This window comes from Narcine bancroftii, chromosome 6 (genome assembly GCF_036971445.1).
Source record: "Narcine bancroftii isolate sNarBan1 chromosome 6, sNarBan1.hap1, whole genome shotgun sequence".
NCBI lineage: Eukaryota > Metazoa > Chordata > Chondrichthyes > Torpediniformes > Narcinidae > Narcine > Narcine bancroftii.
The window spans coordinates 228,995,881-229,019,878 of NC_091474.1; the positions used below are offsets into that span (position 1 = coordinate 228,995,881).

Genomic DNA, 23,998 nt, shown 5'->3' on the forward strand with positions numbered 1-23,998 from the left:
TGATCCTCCTTCTTTCAGGTCACCTTTCAGACAGCCAGTCTTCTCCTTTGACCAGGCAGCCTTCTAAAAGTTTGCCAGCTTTGTCTTTCTGGAACTGATTTCTGTCTCCTTTCTCTCTGTTTCACACCCTCCCTCTCTGAGAGCAAAACTGTTCTGTCTGCCTACAAAAACCACATGCTCTCCCAGGCAAGCTGTATGCTGCAACTTTGTTGCTCTTTTTAAAAAAAGCACTCTGCAAAAGTCCTGCAAATATTCTGTGTTTTAAAATGTTTGTGTGCAACCTGTTCTAACAATTCCTCACAAACCACCTCTAAATACTCTGTCACATAGGCAAAATAAATTTTCATGTAATATTACATTTTCTGTATTATTTTATGACAAAGGAATCTTGGAATCTTGAAATTCTGTGTCCATCTTCAATAATTGTGTAGTGGTAACATTCAGCAAAAAAAAAGTATTACAGTAACTTGTCATGGGCTCTTTAAAAATACCTTTCATATATTGTATCAAAGTCATGGGAAGATTATCTTCTGTACATTTACTTCCCTAACATGAGGTCATCCTCACCAAAAAATATATCACCATTCCTTCATCACTGGGTTAACATTCTGGAATTGGTTAACACATAGCATTGTGGAGACAACGTTCTCCTGCACAGATTAAGAAAGCAGTATTCTAGCACCTTTTTAAGAAGCATCAGGATGCGGAATAAACACTGGACTTATTGATGACATTTCTGTCCTGTGTATGAAAAATATAAGATCTAAATTCTAAAATCAATAAAATACTATTTGTTCAATAAAATAATTTGGTTGATTGAAATTTACAACCAACTTAATTTATATATTATATGAAATTTGATAAAACTCAATGAGAGATTACATTAAAATATACTGTGGACATTGTTCACAAACTCAATAGAACAGGCGTGAAATATGAAATTGATATTTTTATAATTGATTTATAGAACTAGATGTTACAATCCCTGACGTTTCAGAATTAACCATATAACCATTTATGGAGCGGAAACAGGCCATGTTGGCCTTTCAAGTCCGCACTGGTTCACTGATTTTGTGCACCCTCTTCAGGCATTGGTCCCGGTAGATCTTCATTCAATAACGATGGGCGAATTCATTGGTTAGATTGATCCTCTCTCATAGTTAGTAGGGTGGGTTGCCTTAATTACAATAATGGAGGATGACCACCAGGGAATATTAACTGGTATTGGACATATCTTCAGTTATATTCCCTGGTATCATTGAGTGTTTTGGTCTTTTAAATACATGCCATTCTCATTTAAATACATGCACGTCCACCTCAGGCTGATCAGACCTGGGCGTGTGTCCAGATCTCAGATAGGATCCCTTTTCACCCAAAGCTAATTACTGCTTGTTTCAGCTGAATCAGAGAGGAATTTAATTGCCTTTCTGAGGGCCTTCCCTATGATTCCTACTTTTCTCAGAAGCTTGGTCATGGATTTGGCATCAAATCCTCAACAACCAACTTCAACAAGGCACACCCTAACTTTCTAGCCCCTCTCTTTTATGGCAAAATTAGTATAGCGTAGTGTCTTCTGTTTTTTCGCCTCATCCATGGTACTCTCCCAAGGAACCGTCAGCTCAATAATGAAGATAATCTGCTGAGAGCTGTTCAGTTGACCTGTAATGGCCTGTGCACAGAGACTCGAACCAGCCTGCAAAATGGCCAAGGAACACAGCGACTGCGCAGACCTGGGGGTGATACCGGCTGTTGTCTCAGGTGACCTCTGCTCGGTGAGAAGAGGGGGAATTCTGGTGGAAACGCCAGCCAACCTGAGGTTGGCGCTCCTATGATGCGGGCCACTGACGTTAGGAGGCCATATAAAGAGAGCTGCCGATGAAATTAAGTAGTCTTCGATTTTCACTCCTCTTGTGTTCGTCTTCCTTTGACTCCTCGTAGTGTGTTCGCTATATTGGTGACCCCAATAGGTCCAACTGGCAGTTGGACCCAAAGATGATGGATCAAACGGAACCAGCGACTATCCATGCAGTCTCCTGACGTCCTGGGTGTCAAGTAGACCTAGACCCAGTTCCAGCTTCGCCGCATCACTGCTGATGACACCCACTACTTCTAAGTTGTAAGTGCCCTCGATCAGGACACAGCGGCAAGCCTCTGAGCAAGGAAAATACATGGCCTTCAAAGAGCTACAAACCTACACTTTCAGGCTTTTCCAGCGTGAGCGCGCCACCCAATTGCTGCATATGGATGGATCGGGGGACAGGGCCCCTGTCCGCCCTAATGAGCACGTTGTTCGTGTTAACCGACGGCCACAAGCTTTGCCTGGACTTTGAACAGATCTTCTTGGAGCAGCTGCCTGAGAATATATAGCTCTTGCTCACAGACAAGGACTTCAGTAATCCTCGGAGGACATGCACCATGGCAGACTACATCAGAAAGTCCCTCGAACAGCCCCTGATGAGATCAAGGCCAACAGAAAGGCATGTGAACACCCCAGGAGAGCTATGCTACCATCATCAGCGAAGGGATGCAGAGGCCTGTCGATGCTGCCCACCCTGCAGGTTTCCGGGAAACACCTTGGCCAACCGTCATCGATGGCTGCGGTAGTTGGCCCATGCGATAGCCTCCTCCATATTTGGGACTCACTGTTGGGCAGGCATTTCCTGGTCGACACGGGCGCCGAGATAAGCATGCTACCCCTCACATGCCTCAACACCTGCTGCGGCAAACAGGGCCCAACAATGAGGGCAGCCAACAGCTCCTGCATTCGAACTTTCAGGACCCACACCATCCCCCTTCGTTTCAGCAATATCTGTTTTATATGGACCTCTACCCTTGTGGCAGTGGCGCAATCACTCCTGGGGGCCAATTTCCTTTGGGCCCACCACTTGCTGGTCAACCTCAAGAGACAGAGCTTGGTGCATGCCAGAACCTTTCAGGATCTGCCTCTGGGGGAAGTCAAGCTACTCGCCTCCCACTTAGACTCTATAACACTCTTGGACAATGAGTTCACCTGCATCCAAGTGGAGTTCCCCTTGATAGTGGTGCCACAGTTCTCTATGGCTGAGCCAAAGCACGGGGTAAGGTACCACATACTGACCGAGGGACCCCCGCTGACTCCCGCATGAGAAACTCGGCCTGGCGAAGGAGTTCAAAAAGATGGAAGAGCTTGGGATTATGTGGCGCTCCAACAGTCCCTGGGCCTCTCCCCTCCACGTGGTGCCCAAACCAGCAGGGGGTTGGAGACCATGCGGGGACTACCGCCGCCTCAAGGAGGCCACCATGCCTGACAGATACCCCCCTGCCTCACATCCAAGACTTTGCTGCCAACCTGTATGGGCACAGGTGTTCTCCAAGATGGACCTCATCTGGAGGAACCACCAAATCCCAGTTCACCCGCAGGACGGCCCCAAGACTTCAATCATAACCCCTTTGGTTTGTATGAATTCCTCCACATGGCCTTCAGTCTAAAGAATGTGGCATAAACTTTCCAGCAGCTGATGGACACAGTGGACCGGGACCTCCCATTTGCGTTCATCTATTTGGATAATGTCCTCATCACCAGCTGCAGCCGCAAAGACCACGCTGTCCACCTGAGACAGCTGTGCACCAGGCTGAGCGAATTCGGGCTGACCTTCAACCTTGCTAAGTGCCAGTTCGGTCTGGACACCATTGACTTCCTGGGGCACAGAATTAACAGGCAGTCCACTTCGTTATGTCACACGTGGTGAAAGGACTACAGGAATTTTCTGGTATGATAAACTTTTACCACAGGTTCATACCAGCAACGTCACACATCTTTGTGCTGATGACCAGCAAAGCAAAAGACATTGCTTGGGACGAGGAATCTTCAGGGTGTTTCAGAGAGCCAAAAACGTGATAGCCAATGCCACCCTCCTGGTTCACCCCAGTCCGGAGGCACCTACCGCCCTAACTGTCGACACCTCCCGCACAGCGGTAAGGAACATGCTAGAACAACTCATCGAGGTCCAGTGGCCTGGAGTTTTTCAACAGGCACCTCCACCCCGAAGAACTCAAATACTGCGCATTCAACCGGGAGCTGTTAGCGCTGTACCTGGCAGTACCTGGAAGGCCAGCAATTCAGGATATTTACTGACCACAAGCCACTGACTTTAGTCTTCCATAAGGTCTCAGACCCATGGATGGCCCAACAGCAGTGACACTTATCCTATATGTCTGAATTTACCATGGATATTCAATGTAATAGGTACAGATTCTATCACCAATGTGTATATGTACAGATTTTAGTGCACACCTACTGGCAGGTCTTAAAGGATTGCTCCTAGCCAGACCAGGTGATTCTGGACTGGTCAACCTACTTGTGATATGTTCTTGTCTTTTAGTTAATAAAAGCTTTGGTTTGGATCAACAAGTCTGGTTTTTTCGACGCGCTCTACAATTTTATTAACTAAAAGGTTTTGAAGGGATGGAGCGTATGTTACGACTGGAATGCCTCGACGTCGACCCACAGTCAGCTACAGCCTCGAATGTCCTTAAGCACTGGGTGAGATGCTTTGAAACATACTTACAGCTCTCTGATCCTGCCTTGATAGAGGACAGCCGTCGACTACTAATGTTGATGAGTATGGTGTCCCCGAGAGTCTACCAGAGCGTCCAGGAAGCGACCATTTATGCCGCAGCCATGAAGGTGCTGAAAGGGCTCTACGAGCGACCAGTGAACAGGGTCTATGCTCAGTACAAACTTGCTACAAGGAGGTAACAGCCCAATGAGTCCTATAGAGCTTATATTCAGGCACTAAGGGCAATGGGCAGGGACTGTGCCTGAACAGACAGAACTGCTGCGGAGACCACAGACGATCTCATTCGGGATGCCTATGTGGCCGGAGTTCGATCAAATGAGGTGAGGCAGCGCCTGCTAGTGCACGGGGGAGAAAACATAGACGTGATCCGGATCGCAGAGACGAATGAGGCTGCGGTCTTAAGTATGGACATGTACTCTTGGGGCTGGATTCCACACTCTGATGTGAGTAGGATGCTGTCCCTCTACCCTACTACTACCGCTACACTGCCCGATGCAACCCCAAAGTGTTATTTTTGTGGGAAGAACAAGCACAGCAGGTCTTAGTGCCCGGCGAGAAAAGCCAGGTGCCAGAAGTGCTTTAAAAATGGCCACTTTGCTGTAGTCTGTCGCTCCAAAATGGTCGCCGTCAAACACAGTGCCTCGTGTGAAGCCCAATCACCACTCTCCATTTCAAACACTTGCTCCTCAGAGCTCTCGTCCAATGAGAGCGAGGACTACACCGCGCGGCAGCACCTGACGTCACGGGGCAGACGCTAAACGCGGAAGGTACAACCACCCTCGCCGCAATGACGTTCACCCTACCTCACGAAGCACCGTCTGACCAGGCCCCAGCCCCGACCTCAACGGCCGCCGCCGCTACCGACCAGGGACCCGCCACCGCTGCCGTCTGGGGACCCACCACCGCGCCGCTGCCGACTGGGGACCCGCCACCACCAAGGCAGTTGACCAGGTATCCGCTGCTGCTGCCGACCAGGGACCCGTTGCTGCTGCCGACCAGGGACAAGCTGCCACGACCGACACTGCCGACCCGGTACCCACTGACGCTGCCGACTGGGGACCCGCCGCCTCTGATCGCCCCACCGCCAACGCCAAGCAGCAACCCCCAACACTTACCGTTGGCTGGCCGACACCCCCAGCAGGCTGCAGGCAGCAACACCAACTCCTTGACGCTGTCTTTACAGGCCCAACTGTTTACATGACGTCATCACACAGGACTCCACTGTCCCCATTACAAGTCTCCGCATCAGTAACCCTCGTCCCGGACTTCTCCCAATCCCTCACAAAAGCAATGCAACTGATTAAAGTGCATGGACACTATACCAATTGCTTATTTGACTCTGGGTCAACTGACAGTTTTATCCGTCCAGACCCGGCCCACTGTTGTGGACTGGCTATTCTCCGCACTGCACAGAGAATTTCATTGGCGACCAGATCGCACTCGACTGGGGTAAAGGGGTACTGCGTGGCGACCCTGAAAGTCCAGGGCATCACGTTCACAGACTTCAAACTATTAGTCCTTCCCCAATTGTGCACCCTTGCACTGCTGGGACTGGATTTTCAGTGCCAGTTTCAAACCGTTTCCCTGCACTTTGGGGGGCCTCACATTCCGCTCTCTGTCTGTAACCACTCCACCCCGGAAAACTCCTGCTAGCGGCAGCCCGAGCCACCTGCCCCCACGCCCCGGGGCCTCACCTGTAGCCTCTCCACCATCTGAGTTGCTCCGCCAGCGCTTTACGCAAATCTCGCCCCTGGTTGGAAGCCTATGGCCACCAAAAGCCGGCAATATAGTTATGAACACAGGAAATTTATCACAATCGAGGTGCGCAGACTGCTTGATGAGGGCATTATCGAACCTAGCTCGAGTCCATGGAGGGCCCAGGTGGTGGTTGTTAAAAACAGGGAGAAGCCGCAGATGGTGGTTGACTACAGCCAGACAATCAACCGCTTCACGCTTCTGAATGCGTACCCCCTTCCACGGATCACGCATGTGGTGAATCAGATCGCCCAATACTGTGTATTTTCCACCATTGACTTACGTTCGGCCTATCATCAGCTCCCGATCCGCCGAGAAGACCGACTTTTCATGGTCTTCGAAGCGAATGGGTGGCTGTATCAATTCCTCAGGGTATCCTTTGAGGTCACAAATGGCGTCGCGGTCTTCTAGCGGGAAATGGACCAGATGGTGCACCAGAATGGGCTGACTGCTACTTTCCCATATCTGGATAATGTCACCGTCTGCGGCCATGACACGGAGGGTCATGATGCCAACCTTTAGAAATTTTTTCAGACTGCAACTCAGCTGAACTTGACCTATAATTTCGACAAGTGTGTCTTCCGGACCACTCGGCTCGCAATTCTGGGTTGTGTGGTGGAGAACAGGATGGTCATGATGAACCCTGACCGCATGCGTCTCCTCATGGACTTGCCCCCCCACCCCCACACCCAGAAGGCACTCAGACGCTGCCTGGGCTTTTTCTCCTACTGTGCCCAATGGGTTCCATACTATGCTGACAATGCATGGCCATTCATCAAGACCACCTCCTTCCCCCTGCCAACCGAAGCCAGAGCGGCCTTCGACTGCATCAAATCGGACATCGCTGCTGCAACGTTGCACGGCATTGACGAGTCCATTCCGTTCCAAGTCGAGAGCGATGTGTCCGACTTTGCACTGGCAGCCACTTTGAACCAGGACGGCCGGCCGGTAGCCTTCTTCTCCAGAACCCTCCAGGGTCCCGAGAGCCGACACTCCTCTGTCGAGTAGGAGGCCCAGGCCATAGTCGAAGCAGTACGTTGTTGGAGACACTTCCTCACTGACAGGCGCTTTACGCTGCTGACCGACCAACGCACGGTCTCCTTCATGTTTAGCAATACCCAGTGAGGTAAGATCAAGAATGACAAAATCACCAGGTGGAAAATCGAGCTCTCCACCTTTAATTATGACATACTGTATCGGCCAGGAAAACTCAACGACCCACCAAGTGCGCTCTCTAGGGGGACTTGCGCCAACATACAACTGGACAGGCTGCAGAAACTCCACGAGGAGCTCTGTCATCCAGGGGTCACTAGGTTCGCGCACTTTGTCAAAGCTCGCAACCTGCCCTACACAGTTGAGGAGATTTGCTCCATGACCCGAGCCTGCCCGGTATGCGATGAGTGCAAGCCCTACTTCTTCCGTCCGGAGAACACCCACGTCATCAAAGCCACCCGCCCCTTTGGGCGTCTCAGTGTAGACTTCAAGGGGCCCCTACCATTGACCAACCGTAACACCTACATTCTTACGGCCATCGACGAGGATTCCCGCTTCCCGTTTACTGTGCCCTGCTCCGACATGACTGCCTCCTCAGTTATAGAGGCCCTGAACAGCATCTTCGCCATCTTTGGGTACCCCAGTTACATCCACAGTGACAAGGGGTCCTCGTTTATGAATGCAGAGCTGCGGCAGTACCTTCTGGAGTGTGGTATTGTTTCAAGCAGGACCACCAGCTATAAACTATGTGGTAATGGGCAAGTCGAAAGAGAGAATGCCACTGTCTGGAAAGTGGTTACGCTTGCTCTCCGGACCAAAGGTCTCCCCACCTCTCACTGGCAGGACATGCTCACTAATGCCCTACACTCCATCTGCTCCCTGCTATGCACCGCGACCAATGCCACCCCCCATGAAAGGATGTTCTCTTTCCCGAGGAAATCCGAGTCGGGAACGACCATACCGGCGTGGCTCACTGTTCCCAGTCCGGTCCTCTTACAACGCCAGGTCTGGAACGACCCCTTGGTTGACTGAGTGACTCTGCTCCTTGCAAACCCGCATTATGCCTACGTTGAGTACCCGGACGAGCGGGAGGATACAGTCTCAGTAAGGAATCTATCCCAAGCTGGATCAGGCACAGCAGTGCCTTTAACCCAACCTCCCCCCTATTCCTTCTCCCCCAGGTCATGACCAGCACCATCCCACCAGCTTAGGCGAGACTGTTGACAACGCCATTGGGGAATTGAGCGAAGCAGTGGCCACACCCTACAGGCCTGCCAGCGACACGACTCCGGCGACCCCAATCCCGGCGCCACGGTGGTCACGCTGGATGGTCAGGCTCCCTGACTGGTACAGCCCCTAACCTCTATCCACCCTGGGGTCAGTTCTCAAAGAAGGGGTGAATGTGATAGTACAGATTCTATCACCAATGTGTATATTTACATATGTACAGATTGTAGTGTAGGATGACTGTGATTGGCTGAGAGTGTAGCCACACCTACTGGCAGGTCTTAAAGGATTGCTCCTAGCCAGACCAGGTCACTCTGGACTTGTCGACCTACTTGTGATATGCGCCAGTCTTTTAGTTAATAAAAGCCTTGGTTTGGATCAAGTCTTTGGTTCTTTTGATGTGCTCTACATTCAACATATCACGGGGAAAAGCAACGTGGTGGCCGACGCTCTGTTACTCCCTCTGATCAAATCGATGCATTCTCTGTCCCAAAAGATCGATTACCTGGCCCTCACCAAAGCACAGCAACAAGACCCTGAGATCCCCACTTGCAGGACAGCCATCTCTGGGTGGAAGACGCCTCGGTCGGCCCAGGTCACCTGACACTGTTGTGTAACTAGCAGCCCACACTTCACCATCCCAGCCACATGGAGCTGCGATGCCAGGTTTTTGAGGCTATTCACAACCTGGCGCACCCTGCCATCTGTGCCACGGTGAAAGTGGTGGCCAACATTTGTCTGGAATGGCCTCCATAAACAGGTCAGTCAGTGGGTCAATACCTGTATGAACTTTCAGTCCTACAAAGTACAGGTTCACACTAGAGCACTCACAAAGACTTTTGAGCCAGTGCGGTACAGATTCAGCCTCGTGCACATTGAATTAGTGGGGCTGTTACTGGTTTTCCATGGGGTGAGATACCTCCTGACCACAGAAGACCTCTCCACGATGTGGCCAGAGGCAGACCCGCTGGCTGCTACCACCACTGAAACCTGTGCCAGAGCACTCGTTGACACGTGGGTGTCCTGATTCAGAGTCCTGGAGCATCTCACCTTGGAGGGGGGGCACAATTCACCTCCAGGCTCTAGGCTGCACTAGTTAACTTTCTGGGGATGCAGCTCCACCATACCACAGCATATCATCTGCAGGCCAACAGGTTATTGGAGCGCTTCCACAGGCACCTCAAGGCAGCCTTGATGGCCCAGCTCAAGGGTCCCAACTGGGTGGACAAACTGCCTTGGGTCCTACTGGGAATCTGCACCATGCCAAAGGAGGACTTCAATGCCTCAGTGGTGGAGGTGGTCTACGGCGCACCTTTAATCATCCCCAGGGAATTCCTCACCCCCGATAAATGCCCGGAAGACCATGCGGCAAACCTCGAGAGCCTGTGATGGAACTTGGGTTAGGCAACCCCCACCACATGGCCAGCCCAAGGATTGCATCCCGAATGACATAAGGACTTGCCGGTATGTGTTCGTGAGAATGGGCACACACAGACCACCATTATAATGACCCTACGAGGGATCCTACAAGGTCATTAGAGACAATGGTTCCCCCTTCGCCCTCAACATTGGTGGTAAGGAGGAGACATTTACCATCGATCGCCTGAAACTGGCATATGTGGACTGTAATAAGCTGCTCTGCACTCCGCCCCTGCGATCCAGGGTTAGACCACTGAAGACTACAGACAATGGCACGGTCACTGGTTCTTTGGGGGGGGGGGAGGGCTCGTGTAGTGGCCTGCGGGATGGAGAAGCAAATTGGCCTGCAAAATGGCCAACAAAGGTGGCAACTGCGCGGAGGGATGACAGGGAACTCTGGCGGGAACGCTGGCCGACACTCTGATGTTGTGGGCCCTTGACATCAGCGCCATGGGCCAATATAAGCAGACCTGCCAGTGCAATAAAGCAGTCTTCAATTTTGACTCCTTGTGTGTGTGTGTGTGTGTGTGTTCCTTCCATACTTGTTGTACTGCGTAGGCTACAGGCCTATGTTTCGGAGTGAGTAGGAGTGTGTCCTGTGACTTATTCCCTCCCGGATGAAAGGTATGGGCATGGAATGGTGTCTGGCTTCTGGGTGTTTGACGGCAAAGTTCTTTTATCTTTGAGTTCAACTGCTAGACATCTCAGCATTTGATTCTGTCGCCAGGAATATCGGCCTTGGGTGAGACTGACATTGCACCCAACCAAAATGTGTTTGAGGGCAGCAAGAACTGTGCAAAGGGAACATGCTGGGTCCTCTCCAAACCACAGATTTAGCTTTGTGGGAGAGGGCAGGAAATATGTAGCTCTGATGATGAAGCTTATCTTATTTGATTCTTTATTTCACATGTCCTTCCAGGTTAGTGTCCTCCTTTCAATGCCCTCCCATCTTGGTCAACAATATACATTGAGGTTTCCCCCCCACCCCCGAAAAAAAATTGCACGATTATGTAAATAAACATAATTTAAAATGAGTGACAAGGCAATAAGGAAACCTTTCAGTATTTCTAATCTGCTTTATACCCAACCATCTTAATTTATGTGCACATTTCTGTACTGCAGGGACAAGTAGATGTCATTCCTTCAAAAGTCCACACGATGTTATTTTACAGGATCTCAAATAGGATTAATGCTCTGTCAATAAACAATCTCCTGAATTCATTAATCTCCCAACAAGTTCCATGGAGGGGATTTTCTTGTATTCCAATGCCACTCTGTATAAAGCACCATTAACAGCAAGGTCAAACAATATAATGGAAAAAATATTTATGAGTGAATCTATTAAATTCAACTGGTAGAGTTGATGATTTATAGCACCCATTCCAATCATTCATAACTGATATAACATCTTATATCAGCAAGTTGTCAAAAATGGCCATTGGGAATCATGAAAATCGTGTTGATCATCAAGCTGTCTAACTATCAATGATTTCAGTGGTGCTGTGATTTATTTTTAATGTTCCATTATTCTCACCAATAGCAATTCATCCATTAATAGCTTCAATTGCACTTTTAATGAAATGCTTTTGCTATCAGTGTGAAGCATGAAAAGTGGACGGGGACAATTCTCCTAAGATTCAAATAATTGGCTTACTGGCACTCCCTTTCAACTCAAACAGTGGGCAATTGGCCATGGTGCTGAGAGGCACTACATTTGAGACCAAGAAAAAAGGAGAGGATGCGGCAGCGCACATCGCAATGCAGGTGAACCGGCTCCGTGTTTGTCACGGCTGTGGCAGCGGAGCAACCACGTCAAGATGGCGCCGCTGGGATTTGCTTCCCTCGTGGGCAGAGGGGCTGCGCACGCGCGCTTGGCTGCGTTGTCACGTCACCACCAACGCAGAGGTGAGACTTGACTGTTACCTTATAAGGTGCAGTGGGCGATTTTTCAAATAAACCGTTGGAAACGAAACTGACTTCAGCATGTAGTCTCTGTTCTTGTTTCCACCTCATAGCTACCGCTACAGTTGGTGACCCTGATGAGCTCAGACAATTCTGGACTCTCTACCGTGGCCACTGTAGCAGTGGCTATGAAATTACTGCCCTTCTGGACGCTTCGCCTACACACTAGGCTCAGGTAAGCGGAAGCACAATTCCACCTCCGGCAGATCACCTCTGACTCGACAACATTCTACCACGTCATCAGCGCCCTTGACCAAGAGACTGCAGCCAGAGTGGATGACCTGATACACGACTCCCTGGAGGAAGGTAAATACCCAGCTCTCAAGCAGCTCCTCTTAAGTACTTTCGCTAAGCTCATGCACCTAGAGAGCCTGGGAGATAGCACCATCCGCCCTCATGGATTAAATGCTCGCACTGGCAGAAGGCCAGAAGTCGTGCCTCATGTTTGAGCAGGCTTTCTTGGAGCAGATGCCAGATGAGATACAGCTGCTGTAAGCTGATGAAGATTTCTCAGACCTATGCAAGATCGCGGCCAGAGCAGATGTCTTGTGGCGAACGAAACATGAAAACAAGTCCACCGTGAACTAGGTTTCGCGCCCCACCCCAACTGGGAACAACCGCACCCCAGCAAGCCAACAGAGGCACCAAACACTAACTAGAGCTTTTATCACCAAAGCTGGGGAGCACAGGCATGAAAATGCACACAACCCTACTCGTTTCTGGAAAACGGCTAGGCCAGCCGCTCTTAATGGCCACAGTGGCTGGTCACATCAATAGCTTTCTGCATAAGGTTAGTGGCCGATAGTTCCTGGTTGTCGTGGGTGCCGAACTTAGTGTCATCCCATCAACTGCACTGGAGACACGAGCATGACCACGAGGCCCTACCCTCTGAGGGCAAACAACTCCACCGTCAAAACCTTCAGCAGGCACAACATGCAAATACAGCTCGGCAACGAGAAGTTCGGTGGAATTTCGCACTAGCTGCTGTGGGCACATCGCTCTTCGGTGCTGATTTCCTTTGGATGCACAGCCTGCTGGTGGACATGAAAGCCAAGCACCTAGTGAATGCCTGGACTTTTCAAACTGTCCAATTTAAAGTTACCAATGCCCACAACCCAAGCGTGGCCATGGTGAGTGCCCCAAAGGACGAATATAGCCGCATCCTGGATGAATTCCCGGCTATCCACAGGCCGCAATTCACTTCCACCATGCCACAGCACGAGGTGCTACACCACATACTGACCCACTTCATGCCAAAGCCAGGTTGCAATTGGCCAAAGAGGAATTTCCCGGCTGCAAGAGTTGGGCATAGACCGCAGGTCCAACAGTCCATGCATGTCCCCAAGTCCTCAGGCTGTTGGCGGCCGTGTGGGGATTACCCCTGCTTTAACAACTCCACCACATCCAACCTCTACCCAGTCCCACATTCAGGATTTCACGGTGTGAAGGTGTTCTCCAAAGTCGATTTGGTGCGCGGATATCACCAAATCCCAGTCCACCTGGACGATATTGGCAAGACGGCTATTGTCACCCCCTTTGGACTTTTCAAATTCTTCCGCATGCCTTTTGGTCTCAAGAACGCGGCGCAAACCTTTCAGTGCTTGATGGACGTGGTGGGCAGAGACATGGGCTTTGTCTTCATCTACTTGGATGACATACTCATTACAAGCAAGGACCATCTCCGCAGAGAGATGCCGCCTGTCAGAGTTTGGACTCATGGTCAACGTGGCGAAGTGCCAATTCGGGAAAGACTCCATGCAGTTCTTGGGCCACATTATCACCGCGAACGGGGCGGCATCATCAGCAGAGAAGGTCGCAGCCATACGCCAGTTCGCCCGCCTCGACACCCTCAAAGGCCTCCACGGGAATGGTTAACTTCTACAACCGATTCATCCCAGGGGAGGCTCGCATCATGAGACCAATGTTCGCCATGATATCAGCCAAAAGCAAGACCTAGCAGGGACGGAGGAGGCTGACGCAGGTTTTACTGTGACGAAGAACTCCCTGGCCAATGCCACCTTGCTGGTTCATTGCAGATCAGACGGACCCATGGCACTCACCACAGACGCATCGGCAACAGCCATCGGGGGTGTCCTTGAGCAATCCTTCGAAGGTCAGTGGAGGCTGCTGGCCTTTTTCAGCCACCACCTGCACCCCCCTGAACTTGAATACAGCGTATTCGATAGGGAGCTCCTGGTACTCTACCTGGCTATCAGGCACTTTTGGTATTTCCTGGAGGGCAGGCCATTGTTTTTATGGACCACAAGCCCCTCACCCACATCTCTGCCATGGCCTAGGTCTCCTAGCGCGCCAACAATGTCATATCCCGCACCTCTCCAGCAAGGACAATGTTGTGGCCGACACACTCTCCCGGCCCCACATCCAGTCCTTATCCCCCAGGCTGGACTATACCCAGATGATGCAGGCCCAAAAAGAGGAAAAGGGAACGCAGGCCTTCTGCATGGCCATCACCGGCCTCCACTTCAAAGCCTCAGTCTGCTGGACAACCCTGACACACGCCTGTGCGATGTCTCCACTGACGCACCGTGTCCGGTAGTGCCACAGAATGAAGGCACCAAGTTTTCAAGGCCACTCACGACCTTGCACACCCGTCCATAAAATCACAACCCATATGGTAGCAGAGAGCTTTCTGTGGCACGACCTGAGAAAACAAGTCATGCAGATGGCTCGCAAGTGTCAGGCATCCAAAGTCCACTGTCATGTCAAGACCACAGTCCACCAGTTCGACCCTCCCAAGAGACGGTTTGAACATATACATGCCAACATTGTGGGGCCCGTTGCCCATCTCCCGAGATGCCTGGTACCTCTTCACAGTAATAGACTGCACCATGAGGTGGCAGAGGTCATTCCTTTAAAGGACACCTCAACTGATTCCTGCGCCAGGGCACTGGGGACACAGCTTGCAACGCTCCTGGGCATCAAGCTGCACCACATCACTGCCTATCACCCACAGACCAATGGACTCATAGTGTTTCCACCGCCACATGAAGTCAGCCCTCATGGCCCATTTAAATGGCCCTAATTGGGTGGATGACCTCCCCTGGATCCTACTGTGCATCAGGACGGCACCCAAAGAGGATTTACAGGCATCTTCAGCGGAATTGGTTTACAGCGCCACGCTAACCCTGCCAGGCGAATTCTTCCCACCGTCCAGAGATTCAGGCACTGAATGGAAAGCATCATTACAGGACCTACGGGACAGGTTAGCCTCATTTGCACTCCTCCCATCCTCATACCATGGACAACGGACTTATCAACTGCAGACTTTGTATTCGTCCGTTGCGGCCCATATTCTTGCCCCCTCCAATGACCTTATGAAGGCCCATACAAGGTCCTGTGCAACTCTGGCAAAACTTTCACACTGGACATTGGGGGTAGGGAGGAACTGTTCACAGCAGACAGGCTGAAACTGGCACATCTGGACCTTAGTCAGCAGATCGTACCAGCACAGCCCCAACACTGGGGGTGACCACCTAAAGGCATGACCCCACAGCGCCCAAGGGCAGCAGGACACTAGAGCCGGTTCTGGGGGTGGTTGTTTGGTGGCTCACATCGCGACATAGGCAAACTGGCTCTGTGTTTGTCACGGATGCGACAGTGGAGCAGCCATGTCAAGATGGTGCCACTGGGTTTTGCTTCCCTCGTGAACAGAGGGGCTGCGCATGCTCACTCAGCTGTGTCGTTACGTCACCGCCAATGCAGAGGTGGGACTTGATGACCACTTATAAGGTGCAGCGGGGGTTTTTTTCAAATAAACCGTTGGAAACGAAACTGACTCCAGCGTGTCGTCTCTGTTCTCATTCCCCCCTCGTAGTTACTGTTACAAGGAAAACAAATCAATTTGTATCTGATTAACTCACACAATTTTCCACAATTGATTTAGTTTTATTTTAGCACGCAGAAGAATCAAAATCATGAATCAAACCACATCAAAATGGTGCCTTACAGTGGCAACTCTTTGCGAGCAGCTCTGATGTGAAAAATCAAATATTCCCATTCAGAACTCCTAAAAATCAAACAAAAACAAGAAATATAAAATCAAACTTACCTGAGAGCTTGGAATTGGCAGAATGAGTGATCTCCGTCAGGCCAAGAGATCTTTAAGCAAGTACAACAACAACTCCACAGGAGTTTTAAACAGCTCAAGCAGGTACAACAACAACTCCACCAGCGGACCCAGAAAAGGCAGATCCAACCACGTGGATGCAGAGGGGGGATTACAGATCAAGCTGAGATGCCAGGTTCCCACTCCCTACCATCATCCTGGCCAATATACAGTCCTTGGAGAACAAATTTGATGAACTTCAAGACAGACTTCATCATCAGAGAGACATCAGGGAATGCTACGTGATGGGATTTATGGAAACATAGCTAAATGTGGACATTCTGGACATGGCTATACCCTCCATCCCATTGATCGAAGATTGGCATCTGGAAAAACTAGGGAAGGCTGCTTTTGTGTCATCATCAATTCATTGTGATGCACTTTCAGGTCATGTCCCAGTCCTGCTCCACCAACCTGGAACAGATGGCGATCAAATATCACCCATTCTACCTGCTGAGGGAGCTCACCGCCATCATCCTGGTCACAGTGTACGATGCTGCCACAAAACACAGAACTTCATGACTCTTCATGACAATACATCCTGATGTCTTCACGAACACTTGTTCAGGCAAAAACACATGTAGATGGGTAAAAGGTTTCAATGTAAACACCCAAATTACAAATCTGCCTCATTTACTAAGCACAATATTTACCTGAAGCTTTGCTTAAAATATATCAATTTCAGAGATCTTAAATGTAGAACAGATTTCAAAATGATGCATTTACCTGCGATGTAAACATTTTAGCTATCTTCCCACTACAGCGACAGGATACTCTGAAAGGCATATAGGATACAGTATCTTCACTCTTAGGATTAAGCAGCTTTGCAGGTGAAGGTGATTTCTGCATCAGGACATCATTCTGAGTGTTCCCTTGACTAACTGAGTGAAGATCATGGTGTCCTGTCACACTTGCATCAAAGACAGTTGTGTGAGGTTTATCCAGCTCTAATTTTGGTCGCTTTGCTCTTCGGCTAGTTTCCTGCTGTGTTGACGATTTTATCACTGTTTCTGTTGCCTCCAAAGTATTTGGATGTTCTTTGTCAAGATTCAGAAGAGACTGCCATTTGGAAACAACATCCAGCCATTTATTAGGTTCCCCCATCACATAGCTTTGAACCACATGTACTCCTTTACCTAGAAATGAAGAAAAACTTATTTACATTTTCTCGCCAAACTTGCACGCAGCAAATTACAAATCCAATAAAGACATTCTTGAACTGAAATGACCAAGACTGGCCGAACAACCTTTTACAACTTGCAAGTTAAGAGAAATATGTGAAAATACTCACTATCGTGAAATTAATGACTCAACTCTCTCAGATTAATTAACCCTTGCCAATACTCATTCGAAAGATCATCTTGTTTCAATGTGGCTCACACTAAAATTATTAGAAATTTTCATTACCAAAGCTGACAGATACATTTCCATTTATTTCACTCACATTATTGCTAGATATGCATTCATATCTCTTGCTTTTATTCCAATTCCCACATGGCTGCCATACGTCACATATCCAAAATAAAAATACCAGGTAATATTTTCTCCAGCAGAGCTATTAATCCTGTCTTCAAATAATGATATTCAAGTTACAATCAAAAAGAATGGATGATTAATTTCACGTGCTGAGACTGTGATTAGCCAAATTAGTGCCTATTAGGGATCAGATCTATTGCTGTCCATATGGCTCAACCATTAATCTTGATCAATGAGATGCATCAACTTGTAAAATAATCTGTTCTTCCAAGGTTACTACAGTCAATTAAAAAAAACACAACCACATCATGCCACTTCATAAAATACCTTCATATTATTGGGATGATAGTGTGCAGGCAAGGCCAGCATTTATTCCTCTTCAACTGCTCAGGGTCTGGTGTATCACCACCATGAATTGTTGCATCATTCTGGTGAAGATACTCTCACAATAGTTTGATAGGGAGTTTCAAGATTTAGACCCAGCAACTAGGTCATTTATTTTCAAGTTAGGATGTAACAGAGGGTATCTTGCAGATGGCAGATACACTTGCTGCCCTTGGTTCTCCATGGTGGTGGTGGTCATGAGTTGGAAGATGTGGTCAGAGTAGCTGATGCAAGTACCTGCAGTTCATTAGGAGATGGTACAAGCTGCAACCAAACTGTTCCATTGGAAGAGTAAATGATTAAGGTGGTCGATGGACTGCCAATCAAGTATATGGTCCTGAACTGGATTATTGGAGCTGTAGTCACCAAGGCAAGTGAATGTTATGTGAATGATGAAAAATCAAAATAATAGACGTAAATTTTGGAATCCATATTCAGGCACACTTTGAAGAAGCTTCATTGTAATAACTATTAATTTAATTGTACTAATTATGTTCTTGAATAGATATGCTGACAATTACCATTACAAATTAACCTTTGGTTTATTCCAGCCCAATTGATGAATAATAATCAACATGTTTATTTTTTAAGTTGCAACAACCAATTCATGAATTTGCCAAAATATTAATGGCAATGTACTCAATGAGTTGTATTTAAAAATGTCCTTCAAGTTAGACACAAAGTAAGATTTCATCCTACCTGGCTGAGGACCAATCATATCCTGTTTTTCACTTCTCAAATGATAATGAGTTTATTGTTTATACATAAATGTACATGCATACACACTACAGACACACACACATGCAACAAAATTCAAAATTTTTACTTGCTGCATCTTAACAGGTATTTTGCAAAATAAAACAACTAAATAAATGGAGGGCGAAAAAATGGTGTGAAAAAAAAATGCAGACAGTCCTTTTGTGGTTTCAGAATAGTTTATGGTTAATGTAGCAAGGGGAAGTTCAAGAGCCTGACTGGGAAGCACAGTTGACATAGTGGTTAGCGCGATGCCTTTACAGCGCCAGCAATCAGGACAGGTCAGGGGTTCGAGTCCTGCACTGTCTCTAAGGAGTGTTCTATCTGTGTTTGCCTGGGTTTTCCTCGTGGGCTCTAGTTTTCTCCCACCATTCAAAACGTACTGGGGGGTGTAGGTTAATGGGATGTCAATTGGGCGGCATGGACTCGTAGACTGAAATGGCCTGCTGCTGTATTGCATGTTTGAATTAAAAAAATATTAAAATTAAGGCATTGAAAAGAAACGGTTCTTGAGTCTAGAGATCTGGATTTCAAGCTCTCGTACCTTCTACCCAAAGGTAGCAGTGAGAAATTGTGAGCAGGGTGATGGGAGTTCATTATGCTGTTGGGTATCTTCTTGAGGCTTCAATGGATGAGACATCAGAGTTTGTGATGGACTTGGCTTTGTTTGCTCCCTTCTGGATTCCTGGACACTCAAATTACCAAGCCAGGCTCTGATCCAACCACTCTGAATACTTTCCACAGTGTTCCAGTAGAGGAAGGCAAAAAGAAGATATGAAGGTAGAAAAAATCCAAAGGGTGTCATGGAACATATGGAGTTTAAGGAGAAGGAGGTGCTTGCTGCCTTGCAATGTATAAAAATCCCTTGATATTCCCCAGACCTTGAGGGAAACAAGTGGTGAAATTGCAGGGCCCCTGCGGGGGAGGTGTCAAGGGATTGGAGGGTGGCTCATGTTATCCCACCATTTAAGAAGGGCTCCAAGAGAAAATCAGGCAAAAGCCAGTGAGCCTACGTCAGTAGTAGGTAAATTATTTGAAAGATTTCTGAAATATAGATATTTGGACCATCATCAGCAGATTAAGGACAGTCAGCATGGATTTGCGCATGGTTAAAACATTTTGTAGATTTTGAAGAAGTTACCAGAAAGGTTGATGAGGGAAAGGCCATGAATGTTGTCTCTATGGACTTTAGTGAGGCCTTTGACAAGGTTCCACATGAGAGGTTGATTCAGAAGGTTCATCGTGACCCATTCCTTCGTGAACGAAGATGAACATGGCGCCTTGTAGCTCTTTTGCCCTCACAGAACTTTTTGTAGTTGTTGGCATATTTGTGGAACGCCATGCAGTGCGATTTTTTGCGAGGCCCTCGCAGTCAGTCTGGTTGACATGGAATGACTGGAGATCACGCTTGATTACGTCTTTGTAGCAATGACGTAGTTGGCCAACAGGGCGGGGAGCATCTGGTAGTCCACCGTAGAGGACATTTTTAGGCAATCGGCCATCCTCCATACAGGCAATGTGGCCAGCCCACCGCAGGCGGCGAGTGCAGATGATTGAATAGAGGTCCATACTTCCCGTCTTGTCCAGGTCTTGGACATTTGTGACTCTGTCTCACCATGAGTAGCCTAGGATGGATTTGAGGCAGCAGAGATGGAATGCGTGAAGGCCGTGTTCTTGCTTTCTGTATGTAACCCAGGATTCACAGCCGTGGAGAAGAGTACTCAGCACACAGGCCTCGTAGACTTGGATCTTCAACTTGGTGGCGAGGTGGCAGTTATCCCACATGTGGGCACAGAGGCTTCCGAGGTAGTGGAAGCTTTTCCCAGGCATATGTCCAGTTCTGTGTCAAGTGAGTTTGTTGTTGTCACGGTGGAGCCCAAACAGCAGAATTTCTCTACGTTGGCGAGCACCGACCCATTGATGGTAATTTTTTAGCTAAAGATGACCGTCTTGCCCAGGCTGATTTTCAGACCAAATTCAGTGCAGGCAGATGCAAATGCATTGCACAACTCTTCCAGCTCTGGCTGGGAGTGAGCCACGAAGGCAGCATAATCTGCATAGAGCAGTTCTCGAATCATAACTCTTCTGATTTTGGTTTTGGCCCGGAGCCATGACAGATTAAAAAGTTTTTCGGAGCTCTGCCTGAAGCTTCTGGAAAGGCACGGTGCAGAAGAGCAGAGAAGAAAATGCCAAACAGAACTGGAGCGAGTACACTGCCCTGTTTTATGCCACAGCAAATTGGGAACTCTTCTGATCTCAAGCCATTGAATTGAACAGTGGCTTGCATGTTGTTGTGGAACTGGACAATGATGAACAGTAGGGTGTCAGGGCAGCCAAGACGTTTTAAGACATGGAATAGGCACGAGTGACTAACATAGTCAAAGGCCTTGGTGAGATCGATAAAGCACACATAGAGGGGTCTGTGTAGTTCGATGCATCTCTTTTGCAGTTGACGGAAGGTGGAGACCATGCCAATAGTTGATCGAGATGGTCAAAAGCCACATTGGCTTTCAGGCAGTATTCTGTTGGCGATGATTTGCAGGGAGGGGAGAATTGGAGAGTATCTTGCCTACAAGGCTGAGCAGTGAGAGGCCATGGTAATTGTTGCAGTCTTGGCGGTTACCTTTGTTCTTGTAGAGGGTCACAATGTTCGAATCCCGCAGATCTTTGGGGATGCAGCGGTGGAGCCAGCAGGTTTTGAATAGTGTTGTGAGCTCGGAGATGAGCGCTTTGCCGCCAAGCTTTAAGATCTCAGAGGAGATATCATCGATTCCAGGTAATCTGTTATTTTTCATGCAGTGGTCTGCTTTTCTGACATTGGTGATGGTAAATTCAGCATCTAGCTCTACTAGGACAGGTAGCTGTGGCAGGGTGTTGTTGATGATGTCAGGGTCCACGTCGACTGGTGTTGCATAGAGAGAACAGTAATGTTGAACCCAGCGGTGTAGTTGAGAGTCAAGGTCTGTGAGGAGACTCCCGTCGAGAGCGCAGAGTGGAGCAATTTTCTTAGGTACTGGACCTAGAGCTACAATTCCGCTGTTCATCCCTCTGATGTTGCTGTAATTTGCGCTGTTCTTGATGCACGCACTGAGATCTCTCCAGTATTCCTGCATCACAGTCCTGGTGGCTCTTTGAACTTTCTGCTTAGCAGACTGGTAAACTGCCAGCGTTGAGGCAGACTTGTCCTGCTGTAGTGCTTGGCAGGCTGCTCTTTTGGACAGTATTGAAACAAACTTGTCCGCACTTGCACGAAACCAGTCAGGTTGGTTTTATTTCTGAATTCCGAAACCGGTTTTTGCAAGAGCAGAAACAGAGCTTTTCAGTCTCGTCCAGTTGTCAGGGTGTTCATCAACTGTGCACAGTGCAGGGTGGCTGTGGAGGTGCTCCATGAACTGCTCCAAGTGACTAGAGTCTTTAAAGGCAGTGGGGCTGTGGTTTTGAGGTGCCCCTGTCGAATTTTTTGGGTTGCAGCTTAATTCTGCATTGTTAGAGGGTGTGATAAGTGTTACCGTCAGCTGAGAGCATGCTGCGACAGTAAGTGACAGCACCTAGTTGCCTCCTTCTGATGATGATGTGGTCAAGCTGGTTCCAGTGGCGTGAACGTGGATGCATCCATGTGGCCTTGGAGTTGGAGGGTCCAGCAAAGAATGTGGAGGGGAAGCATAGATTGAAGCTGGCACAGAGCTGAAGAAGTCGCAGGCCATTGTCGTTGACTTTGCCTGTGCCATGGTGACCGATGACTCCCTTTCATGCTGCATTGTCACAGCTGATGCACACGGTACTTAAAGCTCTATGGAAAACAGAACAAATAGGATTCAGCGACTGGCAACCTAGGAGTCCCCTCAACGGGAGGCTGTCATTGCCCCGCTGGGTCGTTGTGACCGGCAGGCGTGACCAGGTTGCCATTTCTTTTACTGCCCCTACAGTTATTTCCACCTGAAACATTTTCTGTCTAGGTGTCAACTCGGACGTACACGCCATCTCCCCACAGAAGTCTGGCATCGTCGATCTGGAACTCTCTGGTCTGGGCATTGACATCTCCGCCCTCATTGAGTCTTGACTCACTGGCTCTATCCGTGAGGAACACTTCACACTGCTCTGGAGCGGCCATCCTGATGGAGAGAGGCCCAAACGTGGAATTGGCCTGGCAGTCCACAACCGTCTGCTCAGTTCCATTACACAACTTGTCTGCTCTCACCACGCTTAATGACAGTGCGGGTTCACCTCAGAAGTGGCCATCTCACCATTCTCTCTGCGTATGCCCCAATGCTGGATGCACAAGAGGACGAAAAAGACACCTTTTATGCTCTCCTGGAACAAACAGGGTGACAAAATCGCTCTTCAGAAGGTTACATACAGATTCGAATTTAGCTTGGAAGAAAACAGAGAGTGGTGGTAGATGGTTGCTTCTCAGACTGGAGGTCTGTGTCAAATGGTATGCGTCAGGGATCTGTGTTGGAACCATTATTGATTGTTATCTATATAAATGACCAACATGATAACGTGGTGAATTGGATTAGCAAGTTTGATATATAGATAGGAAACGTTGTGCTCTGTGGTAGTAAATTTAGGATGGTGTAATGGTATATAAATATTTGGAGGAATTTTGTAAAATTAGAGTAGGTTACATGCATAAACACATTTTAAAACAGATCTTATTTGAAAGTCTGAAGAATTCACATTGCAGGATCTCTGGAGAATGTTATGCACCTTTGACAAGTAGGTGTTAATTGAAATGATGTCATAAAATGAATGACCATTGTTTGGAATTGGAGCCAGGATAGTTATTTCTGCAAAGTGCTCACAGAAAGGTCACACCTGGGTTTTATTTATACTTAAGATAACAACTTGAGCAGAAGGAAGAACTCCTATTGTTTGCTGGAGAAGGTAGGGGTTTTGCAAGTCACATGAGTCACATGCTTTTTCTGGAAATTTCAGTTAGAGAGAGAGAGAAGAGAGAGGTTACAGGCTCTCTCAGTCAGTGTGTGTGGGACACTGAACAGTGGAATCCAGGAAGAACTGATGAAAAGTTCCAAAGCAGTGGATAGCTGAAGTGCTAACTGACTGGTGTTTCTCTTGGAATAAGAGGAACAGAGTGGAGCTTTGTGGTGGCCTATAGGAAGAGGTTACCAACTGGAAAACCTTGATGGGGCAAGTTTTATCAGCGAGACCTTGAGGTAACTAATGGTGGTACCTCAGTTGTGGAAATCCTGGAACAACAAATATTTCTCTCTGCAATCCCTACAAGAACCTTCCTGAGTGGTAAACATTTACTTTTCAAGCACCAAAGCCTGGTGAACTTTATACATGTTAAATTCTGTGCACAGTATGAGAATTGCCA

At 48.3% G+C, this 23,998-nt stretch overlaps 1 protein-coding gene across 4 annotated transcripts in view; it reads right to left on the reverse strand.

The window, feature by feature from the left end:
* thumpd2 (THUMP domain containing 2) overlaps positions 1 to 23,998 on the reverse strand; it is a 76,341-nt gene that overhangs the window by 34,689 nt on the left and 17,654 nt on the right. For all 4 annotated transcript variants that reach the window (XM_069887645.1, XM_069887644.1, XM_069887646.1 and 1 more), the window contains one exon: positions 16,768 to 17,177. In XM_069887645.1, coding sequence (XP_069743746.1) covers positions 16,768 to 17,177 — 410 coding nt within the window. The remainder of the gene's footprint in view (positions 1 to 16,767; positions 17,178 to 23,998) is intronic.